The sequence below is a fragment of the Stegodyphus dumicola genome, chromosome 7 (genome assembly GCF_044657685.1).
Source record: "Stegodyphus dumicola isolate Sdum_Otavi_A_Nest chromosome 7, ASM4465768v1".
NCBI classification, from domain to species: domain Eukaryota; kingdom Metazoa; phylum Arthropoda; class Arachnida; order Araneae; family Eresidae; genus Stegodyphus; species Stegodyphus dumicola.
This window is the reverse complement of record NC_140774.1, coordinates 156,860,744-156,878,112: the sequence shown is the minus strand read 5'-3', so window position 1 is coordinate 156,878,112 and position 17,369 is coordinate 156,860,744. Positions and strand designations below refer to the sequence as shown.

The 17,369-nt window shown below is 30.2% G+C and overlaps 1 protein-coding gene across 2 annotated transcripts in view; it reads right to left on the bottom strand.

Annotated features, from left to right (window-relative positions):
* Nucleotides 1–1,172: 1,172 nt before the first annotated feature.
* Nucleotides 1,173–17,369, bottom strand: part of LOC118199181 (uncharacterized) — a 159,257-nt gene continuing 143,060 nt past the window's right edge. For both annotated transcript variants that reach the window (XM_085820951.1, XM_085820950.1), the window contains 4 exons: nucleotides 16,713–16,785; nucleotides 10,332–12,192; nucleotides 8,016–8,423; nucleotides 1,173–3,172 (listed from right to left, as the gene is read on the bottom strand). In XM_085820951.1, coding sequence (XP_085677077.1) covers nucleotides 8,042–8,423; nucleotides 10,332–12,192; nucleotides 16,713–16,785 — 2,316 coding nt within the window. In that variant the 3' untranslated portion in view covers nucleotides 1,173–3,172; nucleotides 8,016–8,041. The remainder of the gene's footprint in view (nucleotides 3,173–8,015; nucleotides 8,424–10,331; nucleotides 12,193–16,712; nucleotides 16,786–17,369) is intronic.

The following is a 17,369-nucleotide window of genomic DNA, read 5'->3' as shown; positions in this document are numbered from 1 at the left end:
CAGCAGACATTTCAGTATTTCCATCTATGTAGTGACATTTAATATGGTCCCCTCAGGGAGGAATTCTTTATGCATGAGACTTTCAGAGTCAAACACCACAAGCATTGTCTTGAATCAGGATTTCTCACTTCCCACCAAACCTGGACCCTGCCACGCCATACTCTGATACTTGCCTTCTGAGCCGTGCCTCAGGCACCAGATCTCATCATCCCTGAAGATGGTTTTCAGGAAATTTGGGTTTTAATCCGTCATGTCGATGAAGTCTTCACAGGCATCAAGCCAAAGTTGCATTTTTTCCAATGTCAAAGTGTGGGGCTTGAGTCGGTCGCAAAACTTGCATGTACCCAAATTGTGGGTTATCTCATGACCAATTACCACATTTTCTGCTATCATTTGCACTTCACAAGACACTCGTGAGCCAGAAGTTCTTTCACTTTCATTTAAACAACTCATACATATATTTCAGGGTTACAGCACATTCTTTGTAAACTGTTATCAGCATTTCATGAATCTCTTTCACTGATTTTCCAAGTTAGAAACAGAACAACTTATTCGTTCGCTAATCTATTTTGAGTTTCGACCGCATGCACAATATCTTCACACTACAATGAGCTATTTCCACATGATAAACACACTTACAGCGCCACAGCTTGGGAACTGGTTCAGACCAGTCTCGACATGTCTGGTATGGGATTTGCTGGTTGCACACTCTTACAACCATGAGTATTTTGATGTCATTCACTGAACTTTCTGGACAACGGTTATTTGAAAATATAGTAAAAAAAATTTAAGGCTTAACTTTTTTAATAACTCAGAAATTTAGATTTTTTAATTAAATGTAAAATATTTTATGATTTGGTTATATTTAATACTGTTATTACAATTTAAACTGTTTTTATCAAGTTCTCTCAAATTTAATGCATCCATAGATGACATATTATTTGTATAATAGTTAAAGATGAGAAAGTGTCTGCTTTCAGTACAGAAATTTATTAATATAAATTAAAAATGTACCACTCTCGAATAATTTGGTAAGCATAATTTTAGCTTATAAGAAGAATATTCTACTGCCATAAAATAGTGATGTTTCAGATGCAGTTAACCTTTTTTAATACAATTCACTTAAAACAGGATTACATAGTTGTGGAATGGCTCAAAAATAAAATGACAAGTTAAAAAAGTGCATTTATTAGTTTCCATGAAGTATACATTTCTGTACATGAACATTCTTATTCCTTTTTAATTACACTTAAAATATAAAAAAATTGAGAAAAATAAATCAAGGAATATTTCATCAGTCTGAGTGCCTTATGCTTAAATAATAGAAATGTTTAGTAATTAAAATAATTTTAAAACATAGAATTTTCAGAAAGTACTTTTGTAACTAATGTATTTCAATCTCATCTTTCACATTTTATATTAAGCTAGATATTAGAAGGTTATTTATATCATATATAATATATAGTAATAATAGTATTGAATGAAAATCATATAAGCTAAATAAAGGCTTATTGATATTTAGAAAGGAAAAATATTTCATGTTTCTATTAAAATATAGAAGTATACAAGCAGTTTTTAAACACATCAGTTTTAGAATAATTTGTATAATTTGTAGTTTTAGAATAATTTGTAGTTTAGTGATATAGAAGGGAAAAAAAAAAAAAAAAACTGTTATTCTAATTTATAAGCTTTGTTCAAAAATTTTGCATAGATTTTTATTTATTGAAAAAGGTTTTAAGTTGGAAACTATATGGAAGGCATTATGATCTTTCAGTTCTTTTTTAATTCAAGTTCTTTTACATTGTTAATTAACTTACAAGTATAATGCATTCAAGGGTGTTTATTTATTACTTATACATGGCAGAGAGGCATGCCAAATGGAATAATACATTTTGCTCTTCGAGAAGAGAAATTATCATTAGTCTGTAAAAAAAACTATAAATTTTCAGACAATCTGAAATTGTATTTTGCTTAATTTTAGATTAATATTTGTATTTCAATATCATACAAAAATTATGAATATTGTAAGGATTTATTTATTCTAATTCTTTCTTAATTTTTATATCAAATTAATTGGACAAAGCTTAAATTTATGCTGTAGGTAAAATAAACTATAAGGCATTAAAATATTCTACATAAATTAATTGCCAGATACCTGTCACTTAAGCAAACATCAAAACTGAGCATACAGATTTTCAGAAATTGTTGATTTTGATCATGCAGGGCAGTAAATGATTTTTTTATTAGAGAACCACACATTAGGTAAAATTACCAATTTTTAGATATATAAAAAATTTGGGAATACGAATAATTATCAAGTAAGAATATTTTATATATATAAACAATGTTTCCTGTTGCTACATAAAAATATTCTCCAGTAATTGCATATTTTCAAAATACATTTTTTCCTTTAACACAATATTACAAAGGAAGTAAATACTGTTAGGAAATATTATACTATGCTTATGTTATATAATATAAGCCTCACATATTAGTTTTAAAATAATTTCATAAATTGCTTTGTATCAACAAGAATTTCATTATACTTAAAATGTAACTCTTGCTGAGTTTTTTTAACAATATTAAATCCAGAAGTTAATAAAATATATGCAATTAACACCTGTACACTTAAGTTCAAGCTCATTATTGCTTCAGAAATTTACCATTTTATACTTATTTCTATTAGGCTAATTAAATGTTCATAAAAGATTCTGTACTTCAAACAAAAGGGAAGAAAATTCCCTTTATACAATTCGCAGACCATGTTATTGTGTTATACATCTTAAAACATGCAACAATACTTGATTATCAAATTAATATGAGCAAAAGGTATACAGGAAATGCATTAAAATGCTTTATAATCAACTGCATAGATTTTAAATTACTTTTAAATGTAAACTTTATAATTATAACATGGAATATAACTATATATGTAATTTAATATGCTATATAATAACTTTTTATGTCATCGCAAAATATATTTTTCAAATAAATAGCTATATCTCATAATGAAATTGAGTGGCACTTAAAATATATCTCGGGCTTTTGAAACTTATTATTAGACACATGTTTGCATTAAGGCCACTATAAATACAAAGACATCAGCTTTGACAAATGCTCTTGATGACAATGAAATAGACAGTCTTGAGAATATCACAAAGATTTATTACACCTAAAAAAAGAAAAACAACATTACTGACATTTTTATAAAATAAATATTACCATAATAAATACTTTTGCCCTAAATGCCATTTCTGATGATATACATTTCACCCTATATATAATTAAAGAATGAACAGCTTTCAAGGTAATACAGAAAACTGAGTTTTATAAGGTATTTTAGAAGAAATTTTATCCTTGTTAATATGTAAATGTGAAAATATTACCTTATAATCTCATTTAATACAAATAAGATATAATTCAAAGTGCTATATTATAAAGCATAATAAAACATAGAAGAATAATATATAGTGCTGAAGACAACACTAGCTATCATTTAACTTTTTTCCCCACAATCTTTCAGAAACTATATGCTACAAACAACTTTGAAAAGCTCTTTGTATTAATAAATTACTTTAATTTTGATAACACAGTGAAACATATCCCATTAGTGATGCTGGGGATTAAGTACAAAAAGGAGACAAAGGGAATCATGTGTAAATGTGGTGTTTTGTATTATGGGTTTGCATATTAAATAAGTTAATATTTTTAATGACTTAAATTCATTCTGTTATTAATACCTGAAATATATTACAATTTTCAGTAAACAGTATAAAACGGTACTTGATTAAATAATCCTTTTTTTCTAACTTTTAAAACTAAAATATATTATTCTAGAAACAGTTTCGTAGCTTCAGTTTTATTCTGCAGAGATTCTGGAAAAGAACTGAATGTAAATTAGGAACATTTATGTAATTGGACATTGCAGTACTAGCAATCTTCAAAAAAAAATTTAATTACTTTTAAATTGTATCAAGCATATTCTAATTTGCTGACAATTTCCTCCCTAAATAGTACATTATGATGCAGATTTTTAACAGTTATGTAGAATTAAAATTTCAATATGCCTGTAGAGCTTAATTTTAACAGTTCCACCAATTTTTAGTATAAGCATTTTTTTCTATAGTATTAAGCATTTATTATTTAATTATTCCTTGTATGAAAAAAAGGTTCAAAGCTGTAGCTATTTGTAGCAATATATACCAAAACAAATCCAAAATTATACGGAAATTTAACAGTTGGGGGGGGGGGGGAAAGACTGAGAGGAATCTAAAATTGTCTATGAAATAATCAAATAGTTGCCATAATTTTATAATACATATAAAGATATAATAGAAATAATTATTGTAAGGATTTCCTAAAGACACATAATTTTGTAATGTAATTGAAAATTCAAACAAAATTTTTGTAAAAAGGAAAGTTACATATTATAATATAAAGCATGCCATTTTCTGTAACAGAAGTTTACACATTTCCCCCTGTGTATCACTGATTAGTCTCATTTCGGAACAACTACAATATGAAATTTTCCCTCAGTGAGAAAAAAAGCATCTAGAAGTCTAGTCACTAATCCCCTACATTTCCCGTCCTTTTGTGACATTCACCCCTCTGAGAATCCATTAAATTACATAAAAAGATCTTTGTTGCAAACAGGAGGTATTTTTTAGAGGGATGAATGCATTCGGTTCGTGATATCCCTTCATGTCAAGGTTTTTACAGCTGCCAAAGCCCTGACCTCAAAATGTTAAATGAAACTTCTAGTACCAGTGAATACGAAAATGAATAAAAAATGATGTAACTATTTAGTTCTTTGTTCCTATTCATACTTCTGTATTAACTTCATAATTCTAAACATGAAAGGTGTGATGTTACTGAAATGTTGAGAAACTCATAGAAATTTACTATTTCCTTTCTTTTTTAAGCTTTTAATGCACTCAGCCGAGTTAACTTGGGTACACAGAACTAAATTATTCCACACACCCAAGTAAATGCAGTCGAGAATTTTTTTTAGTTATCGCTAGAACAGAATATATCTGCTACACTTTTGAGTTACGATAAAAACAGAGGTTAAAAGAAGTTGAATTAAAACAAAAAAATTGACAAACCTTCTGAATTTTTATTGGTGCATTAAGGGGTTAAATAACAAGGAAACAAAATATTCAGCTTAAGTTTTTCTTATAACTGCATAATATAACTTTTACCTACACTCTGCAAAAATGCAAGTGTAATTATAACTTATCATTTATAGGATTATATTGTTTGATAATATAAAATGCCAAAATTTTTGCCTTTTATATTTGGATTTTGCAACACATTTAAAGATGCTTTCTCTTTTATATTCTGTTCCACTAATCAAAATAAAAGAATTTAGATTATCATGATTATATAGAAATATAATAAAACAGACTTAGATGTAATATTGTAGGAACTGAAGATGTTGATTCATATAGTCATTTTTATTTTGAAAAACATCTGGTGGCCCAAAATAACTTGGTACTCTAATTTCTGCCTACTTCAGAAACATTTACAATTTTGACAGCTTTGCATTAAGAAGAGAAATTGCAAGTAGCAGTCTATCTAGTCCGAAGTGCAGAAAGTGACTTATGTTCAGGATGAAATCTTAATTCAGAACGAGTAGTTTCAGTTTTCAATGCATTTGAATGGATAATTGATTAAGAATGATGTAAAATTATTATTTGCTGCTTGAGTTTTAGTTCCATTTACATAACCAGCATTTATGTAACTGTATTATGACATGAATTAGTCTCAAAATGACACGGTGCAGAAAAAGGTATTAATTTTTATAGAATAGAGAGGGGAATACGAAATTAAAATTAAGGGGATTTTGTTAATCTAAATTATAATTTATATTTACATAATGTGTTAATGGAAAATATAAGTATACATTAAAAACTTATATTTAAATTTCACAGTTAAAAAAACCACACCCTTCAGATTACAGCCTAATACTTCAAAAAGGAAAGTTTATTATTAAAAGTTTAAAAGAATTTAATTAAAGCTAAATTGTAACACACACACACACACACACACACACACAAAAAAAAAAAAAAAAAAACTTTTAACAATTGGCATATAGCAATAGTTCTATATAGTGTTAAAAACATCTTTTATAAACAAAGTTGCTAATATTAATGAATATTATCTTTTGAATATATTATAAACTTAATTAACTGTAATTCATATAAATAAAAATACTTGTAAAGTACATAAAATATGTACAGTCAAAAGTCTTTAATCCGGACTCGTCGGGACTTCAGCGATTCCGGATTATAGATCATCAGTTTAAATCTGGTAAGATGGCATGCAGAAATTATAAAATTAAAAATATGAAACCGTAATTTATGAAATAAAGAGCAATTATGATCTAAAGGGTATCAAAATTTACACACACACAAAAAAAAAGCTTAATATTTATTTGTTTACTTTATTAAACATTTCTTTCAATGCACGCATGCGTAAAGCATACATTACACATAGTCGAAATTAGAAAATTGCAACCAGAAAACTATTTGATTTGTATTCGTGATATTTATAATGACGAGGAATTTGATTTAAATCATATCAAAGACAGAGTACATCGAGATGAAATACTACATTTAGTAACGAATTATAAGCCGAATAAAATAAAAACATCTGCTCTGAAGATAAGGATAGTGCTGACAGATCAACTTTCAGGTCATTGCGCGCCGCGACGTCCCCCCCAATCGCAGAGAGCAGCGTGAAATTGAAAACAGATTTCGAAATGGTTAGAGAAACAAAGGAGCCTTTATCCATTTTTTGCAGCAATTCCAATTTTTGTTTGATGGACATCAAAACATGCTTTCCCTTTGTAGATCCAGCATCGGAAATTCTATTTGACATAATCGAAAGTTCCTACTTACTTTTATAAAATTGCTCTAACAGTCTTCAAAAAATATTAAGCCGGGTCCAATTCGAAGATTAAGGAACAATGCAATCTGCAACATTAACTGAAATAGATAATTAGATAATTTTAGCTTAGTTTATACCGTCCGTTATACATTAAACGTGCATGCGTAAACGTATTATGCACATGCGTAAAGGTATTACGTGCATGCGTCAACGCTTGCACAAAAAGTTTGTAGCTTTGAGGTCCAGATTAACGACTTTTGACTGTATACATTTTTTCAACACAATTTATATAGTAATCAGTAATTTGAAGATGAAGTAATGGTTAAATAAATATTTACAATCAATAATAAACAATTGCCAAATTTATGCCAATTTAAAAAAAAAAAATTCTGAAGAATTTGACAAAATGCATATTTCCTTGGCACCAGACGTTGTTAATTTGGTCTGGCTTTTTTCCTGCCGATAATTATCTTCATAAGTATCATTTGCACAACCACATTTTTCATTTAATATTTTTTTTTAAATCACAATGGATGTGATTCAAAGCTGAAATAGTAATGCTAGAAGGGTCTGAATGCAAACGTGATTTGCTGGACTTTTTGTTACTCCCATATGATTCATTTTAATGATGTCATGAGTTAATTGTCTTAAGTTTTGTGAACTAAGGTTTGCTCCAAATGAATTACAACAGCTGACTGGAATAATTACACAAGAGAAGTATGTTCCAATTTTTTGCTACCTAATCCTAATATTAAAACTAATAATGCTACAAAATTTGTGGAAACTGATGAAAGAAAAAATTTGCAAAATAATAATAATAATAATAATAATAATAATGTGGGCCCTGTTCTTCCAATACAATGGGCTTTTTCTGTGAAATTAGAGAATATTTCCACATTATTGTTCTGGCTTGCTGTTTCATCTAATAACAAGCCACAGGCATGGGAAAAGAAATAACGTAAAATGCATTGATGTGGTGCCAAAATTGTAAGGTAAGGTTTTTAGCAGAAAACTACCTATTTTTATGGATAACTGAAGATTACCCAAAATGGAAAATTTCCCTTAATTTAATAGTAAATATATTCTGTAACCAAATTAAAACAATAATAATGATATATACTCACTTCGTATACAGCTACAAATTTCTTAATCAAGATAATTTTCTAATTCTTTTGTCAAGGTCTTGAATAACATGAACAGTGTCATCAAGCAAAACATTTAAAATTGAATCAGCAATTTGAAATTTGACAGTGACTTCATCCTGGTCATAACTGATCCAATCTGGTTCTTCTTCTTTTAATTCACTAATTAAAATTGTATCAACAAAATCTCTTTTCTTTCGTCCTAATTTCATTACAGACCAGAGGGATCGCTTTTTCTGAGATTCTGTTGAATTTTTAGATAAAAGTTTTAATTCATATTGAACTTCTTGTAGAAGTATACTGTATAGTTTGTTTCTGTCTTCAGGAAACAAAGGCTTAGGTGTCAACCTTCGAGGTCTAAGCCAAGGTTCAGGTTTTTCAATTGTTTCACTGTAAAATAATGATATTGCATAATAAATAAATGCTTCATGTGAAATTTAGCTTCATTAAACTTCATGATAAACATTATTTTCTCTAACAAATACTTTTAATGAAATAAGTATACTTATAATACAGTATAAAGTCCGTAATCCGGACTCGTTGGGACTTCGTCGATTCTGGATTAGGGTTTTTTCCGGATTATAGATCATCAATTTAAATCTGGTAAGATGGCATGCAGAAATTATACAATGAAAAATATGAAACCATAATTTATGAAATAAAGAGCAATTATGATATAAAGGGTATCAAATTTTACAAAAAAAAAGCTTAATATTTATTTGTTTACTTTATTAAACATTTCTTTCAATGCGCGCATGCGTAAAGCAATAAAAAAAATGTTTGTGGCTTTGAGGTCCGGATTATAGATCATTCCGGATAATAGATGTCTGAATTACTGACTTTGCACTGTATATTATTACAATTATAAACATAGATACTTAAAACTTAAAAAATGCCAGCATGGAAAACTTTGCTAAATATGAATTTAGAATTTAAAATTTCTTTAAAAATTATTAAAAAATACATTATAAAAAACATGGAAATAATCAACGAGAAAGCTCCTTTGAGGTGGTAGTAAATAACCATGTTCTACTAAAAGTGCTTCAATATTAGCAATTGCTGCAACTGTTACACTTGGGAGTTTGTTAACAACACAGACTTGCACGATAAAGATTACAGTAAAGTAATCTTGATTTCTTTGTTATTCATGTAGAAAAAAATTTCATTTCTGAGAGGTGATCAAGAAATCCACTCAATTTAGATAACGTGTTTAAAAAGTTTAAAGTTGGTCTTCCACATGCCCATATTCGTAGGAGGATTATGTCATTCAAAACTCGACGGCTCTATGTACCATCGCAATGCGAGAAATATACATACATTTATGCAGATTTTTCATTATTTAATTTCTTTAAATATAACACAGGGCGATAATACTTTGTGGCAATAGTTTAAAAAGTGATTCGCCATTTGTAGTGAATCGATGCAAAATCGCAAAACGGAAACAATAGTCCTACAGAGACAATGCCTCTCTGGACTAAAAAAGGGAAACACCTTTTCAGGAAAGTCCAATTTTTGTCAAACTACATATGTTTTAAACAAAGCTATATATACACTTACAAGTATAACTTGCATTTTTCATGTCATCTGCAACTTGCATTTTTTGTTTCATCAATTGAGTGAGTACAACAGGAGATACAACACTGTGCCCCCTCTTTTTTTTTTTTTTTTTTTGACTAGGTGTACAGATTAGAAACTGCTACACAACATTCTTAACAAGAACAAATATGAATAAAAAATGATACACTTTTCCAGCAATACTTAAACAGAGTCTAAATACTAAAAAAAAAAATAAAAATTTATATTTTTAAAGCAATATAAAGGCATTTAATTTCATTACATATTTAACATTATGATCTCACCAAAGCTCATTAGACATGCTTTTGAAATAATGCATTTACATAGCATTTACTAAATTTGTACAAATATTTACTCTACAGTCAGTTTCCAAAATCTGTATTCATTAGAATGGTTTCTTAATCATATAAAAAATGAGAAAGCAAAGTAATATAAATAAAGAGTTAATACAGTAGCAAAGAATCTTGAATCTAAATACTACTTCTGATGTACAAATTAACCACAGCCAATTATGAAACTTCATAGTTAAATAATAACATGAAAATTTTTTAAATGCTTAATAAGTTGGAGATGTACTAAAGAATTCACTATACACTGGAAAAAAAAAAAAAAAAAAAAAAAAAAAAAAAAAAAAAAAAAGTACACAATTGCAATTTCCAAGTGTAATTGAAGAATAACTATTAAACATTAACAAATATTATTGAAAAATTTTAAAATTCTTACCTGTATAAATTCAAAGATATTTCTTTACATAAATCAAATATCAGATCAAGAAAACTTAGTTGAGAGGGCATTGTCAGGCCTAACTTCTGAAAAAGTGAGCTAAAATCTGGCGAAGGTATTTCATTTATCATCAGTCCTTTTCTTTTACCACTGAGTAAAACATCAACTATTGAATCAACAACACTTTCAATGTTTTTTGTGACATATTTAACAGTATCAACCTTTTCAACAACTTTTTCTTTAACTACAGTAAGTTGGTAAATATTTGGAGAAGTCTGTTCAACAGTTACAGGTGGTGTATATGGAGGTGGAGGTTTATTAGGGATTTTACGATAATAATATGGGTACTGAAGTAACAGTTGTTGCTGAAGCTGAGCTTCACTTTGTGATGCTATAAAACTATCTTCAAGCCAGTTTGGATGCTTGTTGAAAATGCTATTATCATTAAAATCTTGCACATGCGGAATGACATTATTCTTTAATAAATCTATGGAATTCTCTGCATTTGATGAAAATATGTTAGAGATTGGATTCTTTGAGCATTCAACAAGCTCATGATGGACAGTTTTACTCTTGCTGTTCTTTGATTCTGATTCACTTAATTTTTCATGATGTACAGCATTACAGCCTTTTGTACTAACATGAAGATTTTTATAAAGTTCCATGACCGAATGAATTGCATCTTTCAGATATTCATCTAAGACAGATTTGGAAATTGTTTCAGCACATTTTTCATCAGTCCTTTTTATGACAAAATCAGTAGATGGTTCTAAAATATATTTTTTTGTCAATTCTAAGCTAGCTGCAGTGGTACATTTTGAAATATTGTGATAATTTTTAGATAAACTGGAAAAATTACATCCTACCTTTGATTCTGAGTTCACTGTTTTTGACTTTTTGATGAAATTTTCACTGAATATGTGTTGCATACATCTAAATGCATCATCAAGCAGGGAAGAAAAAACATAATTAACAACATTTACAATAAATGTTTCAGTTTTAGGACTCTTTTTGGTAACCAAAGGTGTGTTTTCATCATTCTGGCTACTACCACTGGTTAAGATTTCTAAGTCTGATGAATGAGAATTACTATTATTAGTAATTGATATTTCATTTATACCCAGAGGAACAGATACATTTAGAGTATCAGCTACATAAGTGACACTGGCCAATTTACTTGGAGATGGGCATCCTTCTGAGTTATCGCACTTGAAACTTTCAGTCAAGTCTCCACTTTCCAATTCTTCTTCAACAGATGCAGAGTTTGACATTGATTGAGAAGTTGAAGATAAATCTCCATCTGTAGTATGAGTAGTATCATCTGTTGCCTTCTTACCACTATTAAGGCTTTGCTCAGAATTATGCCCTGCCTCTGAGATGGATTTTCTCAAAATAACATTACTACTTGGCAGTTGTTCATTACTTGAAAGTTCCAGTGTTTTTGATGATGATTCAGACACAAAAGTGTCTGAATGCAGAGTACTTTTTGATTCAACATCACTCTGACTATTGACTTTCCCTTGAGCAGATTCAGAAGATTCAACACTCTCCAAAGAAACACCAGACAGATCGTGAGCAGCGTCTAGCAATTCAGTTACTTCTTTTGCTTCCACAAGCAATTTATCTGATGAACTATGTACAATTTCTTTTACACTAAAGGATTCTTCATTTGAAGAATGAGTGATGTTTTGTAATATTTCAGATACTTCTTGGATTTCTGAAGATTCATTTGATGTATGTTCATCTCCTTTTGTAGCTTCTGCTATGTCTTTTACCACAGAAGATGATAAATTTGCTGATGTTTCATTCTGAGAATTCAAATCTGATTTTAAATTGTCAGATAGTTCTTTTGAACTTGCTCCTAGAAGAGAAAAGCAATATTTCAAATAATGCATTTTTAAAATTTGCATCTAAATTGACCACCATTTAATATAATGACAGGGAGAAAACTATTTTAAAAAACATAAACTCCCACAAAGCAAATACAATTGCCAATTTTAATTAAATAAAACATATTTTTATAGGGTTCAAAAACTTTTTCCACATAGAAATTAAGTACTTTAAGGACTTTTAAGAAAAATCAATGAAAAAAAAAGTTAAAGAACTGTCAGCAAACGGGAAATGAATAAATTAAAGCAATTATCAGTGCTTGCAATTCACTTTTGTAATACTATTCAAAGAATAAAACAGATGTGTAATAATATACACTGTTAAACATAATCTAATACTTAACATAAATTATAAAAAAAAATCGAGAATAAGCCAACTTCATAAAATTTATAAAGTAATTAGCATTAAATACAAAATTTCTTGAAATATTTATATTTTACATGTATAATTGTACAACAAATTTCAAAGAAGGTTGAGGGCAATGTTTCCAATGCTGATTCTTTCTTTTATACCTCATTTCGTCATGAACTTGCTAAGGCCACAGGTTTATGAAGATTTGATGTCACATGGCATAGATTAAAATAAGAAGTATGAGGGCTGTCAGAAAAGTTTAAGACCTTAACATGTAGATGGCAAAGTGGTGGTGGTGGGAAACTTATTTAGGCATCAATTGATAACAAACAATCAAAATTTCAACTAATTTCAACTATTTTGAATGCAAATTTTTTGTTTGACAATGATTTTTGTAAGTTGATGTGACCATTTTTGGAAAAATGGAAAAAAATCGAATATCATGTCATTATTAGAGACCTGTTTTTGAAAGGTTATACACCTACTAAGATTAAAGAGGAGTTGAGTTGGACACAGAGTACAGGGAACTCTGCTCCATCATTTACTACTGTGAAATTTTGGGCAGTTGAATTTAAATGTGGTTGTACCAGCTTGCATGATGATGAATGTTCAGGAAAGCCAAAAACATTGCTAAAATCCACCAAATGGTGCTGATGACAAATCAAATCAAGGTTGGAGAGATAGCAGAGGCTATTAGCATGTCCAAAAAGCCTGTTTGCCACATACTGAAACAAGATTTAGATATGCACAAGCTGGCTGCATGTTGGGTGCTGTATTTGTTCACTTTTGACTGAAAAATGTGTCCGAATGAATATTTGCACAGTCCTATCGGCAAAATAAATCAAGTGATTAATAGTTTTTTCGACTATTAATCACCGTAGATGAAACCTGGATTTATCATTACAGCCCAGAAACCAAAACATAGTCAAAACAGTGGACTGCAAAGGGAGAATCCGCTCCAAAAATGGGAAAAACTGTTCCTTCTGTTGGGAAAGTGATAGCAACAGTTTTCTGGGACAGCCATTGTCTCAATACATTATTTTGAAAAGGGAAAATCACTATCTGAGCATACTATGCAATTCAGAAGTCAAACAACAAAAATCAGCGTTATACCTACAAAATTTTCACAGGACTAGTTTCGATGGTTTTACCGAACCATCATCTTCAGCTGCAAAACCGCAAATGAACAAGATAGGAAATAATGATTAGATAAGATAAGAAAGCCTGGACAAGAATAAGCAAGTGGCGCCATCTGTTGGCGAAACCAGAACTAAAACATAATTTCTCTAAAAGCCGAAGGCAAATTTGGATTGGAATTAGGATCGTTAACTAGAACAGAAAGATTTTTATGAATGTGAAATGCCTCTAGAAAATCCAGTTCTCCAATGGAAGATGTTTTTTGAATAATTTTGGCAGCAGAAAAATTGAAAGTGTGATTTTCGGACCAACAATGTTGAGCAACAGAAGACTTCTGTGTTTCCTTTTTTCTAACATATGCCTCATGTTCTTTGACGCGAAATTTTAAGGCTCTCTTAGTTTGGCCAATGTAAATTAAACCACACTGGCAAGGAATCCTATAAATACCCCAGGAATTCATATCCGGAATGGGGTCCTTGAGTATAGAAGTTGGAATTTTATTGATGGGAGAATAAACAACCCGAAAGTTAAATTTCTGCAAAATATGTGCAACTTTATAGCTAATTGATGGAAAGAAGGGAATGACAACAGAATTTTTATAATCTCCTAAAATAAGAGTGTGGCTTTTAGTGTGTTGAGATGAGAATTTTTTAACTGCTTGATTAATAATGTTGGGTGAAAAGCCCCTGTCAATAGCTATTGCTTTTAAATAATTTAGTTCTTCATCAAGGGCGAATTTGGAGGAGCAAACTTGAAGAGCACGGAAAACATAGGAATAAAATGAAGCTAACTTTTGTTTAGTCGGATGACATGATTTAAAGTGTGGTGGAAGGCAAACCGATGAAGGTTTACGGTAAACTGTAGTACTGAAGTTGGATGTGTTACGTGTGACCAGAATGTCGAGAAACGGAAGAGAATTGCAAGTCTCAAGTTCATAAGTGAACTGAATAGCAGGATCAATAGAATTCATTGTTGAAAGAACTTTATTTAAATCATGTTTATTACCTTCAAACAGGGTAAAAGTATCGTCTACGTAGCGGAACCATGCCGGAAAGTTTAAAGTTTCAAACAATTTTGATTCATAATAATGCATGTAGATATCAGCCAGGATGGGACTGAGGGGGCTTCCCATGGCTAATCCCTCAGTTTGTTTGTAATATTTATTTTGGAAAACAAAATGTGTTTGAAACAAAACACATTTTGTTTTCCAAAATAAATATTACAAACAAACTGAGGGATTAGCCATGGGAAGCCCCCTCAGTCCCATCCTGGCTGATATCTACATGCATTATTATGAATCAAAATTGTTTGAAACTTTAAACTTTCCGGCATGGTTCCGCTACGTAGACGATACTTTTACCCTGTTTGAAGGTAATAAACATGATTTAAATAAAGTTCTTTCAACAATGAATTCTATTGATCCTGCTATTCAGTTCACTTATGAACTTGAGACTTGCAATTCTCTTCCGTTTCTCGACATTCTGGTCACACGTAACACATCCAACTTCAGTACTACAGTTTACCGTAAACCTTCATCGGTTTGCCTTCCACCACACTTTAAATCATGTCATCCGACTAAACAAAAGTTAGCTTCATTTTATTCCTATGTTTTCCGTGCTCTTCAAGTTTGCTCCTCCAAATTCGCCCTTGATGAAGAACTAAATTATTTAAAAGCAATAGCTATTGACAGGGGCTTTTCACCCAACATTATTAATCAAGCAGTTAAAAAATTCTCATCTCAACACACTAAAAGCCACACTCTTATTTTAGGAGATTATAAAAATTCTGTTGTCATTCCCTTCTTTCCATCAATTAGCTATAAAGTTGCACATATTTTGCAGAAATTTAACTTTCGGGTTGTTTATTCTCCCATCAATAAAATTCCAACTTCTATACTCAAGGACCCCATTCCGGATATGAATTCCTGGGGTATTTATAGGATTCCTTGCCAGTGTGGTTTAATTTACATTGGCCAAACTAAGAGAGCCTTAAAATTTCGCGTCAAAGAACATGAGGCATATGTTAGAAAAAAGGAAACACAGAAGTCTTCTGTTGCTCAACATTGTTGGTCCGAAAATCACACTTTCAATTTTTCTGCTGCCAAAATTATTCAAAAAACATCTTCCATTGGAGAACTGGATTTTCTAGAGGCATTTCACATTCATAAAAATCTTTCTGTTCTAGTTAACGATCCTAATTCCAATCCAAATTTGCCTTCGGCTTTTAGAGAAATTATGTTTTAGTTCTGGTTTCGCCAACAGATGGCGCCACTTGCTTATTCTTGTCCAGGCTTTCTTATCTTATCTAATCATTATTTCCTATCTTGTTCATTTGCGGTTTTGCAGCTGAAGATGATGGTTCGGTAAAACCATCGAAACTAGTCCTGTGAAAATTTTGTAGGTATAACGCTGATTTTTGTTGTTTGACTTCTGAATTAGTATTTATTCGGCGTGTTATTGTGTCTTAATTATACTATGCAATGTTACTTGATGAGCTGAATGCAAAAATTGCAGAAAAATGTCCACATTTGCAAAAGAAAAAAAAATTGTTTCACAAAGACAATACTCCATCTCACACCTCAGCAGTTATGATAGCAAAAATCCATGAATTACGATTTCAACTGCTTGAAGATACGTCCTATTCACCAGACCTGGCACCAAGTGACTTTTTTGTTCCCTAAGCTAAAAGAAGCACTTGGAGAACCAAGATTTTCGCCAAATGAGACTTAATGATTCCACAGAATATTTGGGTGGGTCTGGCCTGGGCACTGAAAAGAAGCAAATTTGTGAAGTCATGGTTAAGCAACCTTCAAAAGTTGCAAAATTATACTTTTTGGCAAGAGTGTGTTATATGTGCTTTACAACGGCTTTAAAAGTGTCATTTGCTTAATTTTTCTAAACTATTTTGGTTACTTCAGCCTCTGGTTTGTTAGGCTTTTAGTGCACTGGAAAAAAAAAAAAAAAAGAAGGAAAATAAATAAATTAATACAGTAAATAAGCATACCTTTATTTTGCAGACTACTCGGAGGACCTTCTGTTGATTCAAAACTGTCACTTGCACTCTCAGAAACCTTTTTCTGTTGAAATAAATAAATAATAAAATATATACAATTATAATTAATAAAAGAATGCATAATACAGAACAAATTTAAATAAATTTGGCACTATATAAAATAAACAGTTTGCATTAAAGGCTAAGTAAGCAGTGATTGGATATCACCAATTTTACTTGAGCTTCAGTTCTTAGGGAAATAAACTGATTAAATACTTTTTTTTTGAGCATTTAGAATAAGGGAGAGTATACAAAAAATTAAGAAATATTTGAAATCTATAACTTTATTATTTAAAAAGAAACAGAGACTGCCGAAACAACAGAAATTCAAATAATAAAATTTGATAAAAATCTGAACCCTAAATACAAGACCCCTTCCCCACCAAAAAAAGATGTGTTTTTTAATTAGACAAGATGACGCAAGAAAATAATGTTTCCTACTTATAATAACAGACAAAAATAAGCTAAACATCTAAAAAGAATAGTTTTCAACAATTCACATTTATTCAAATGGTTATCGAAATCATATTTACAATCAATACAAAACATGCTGAAAATCTTGCTTTTCCTACAAAATATATGCCACAGATGCAAACATTACTAGAAGGA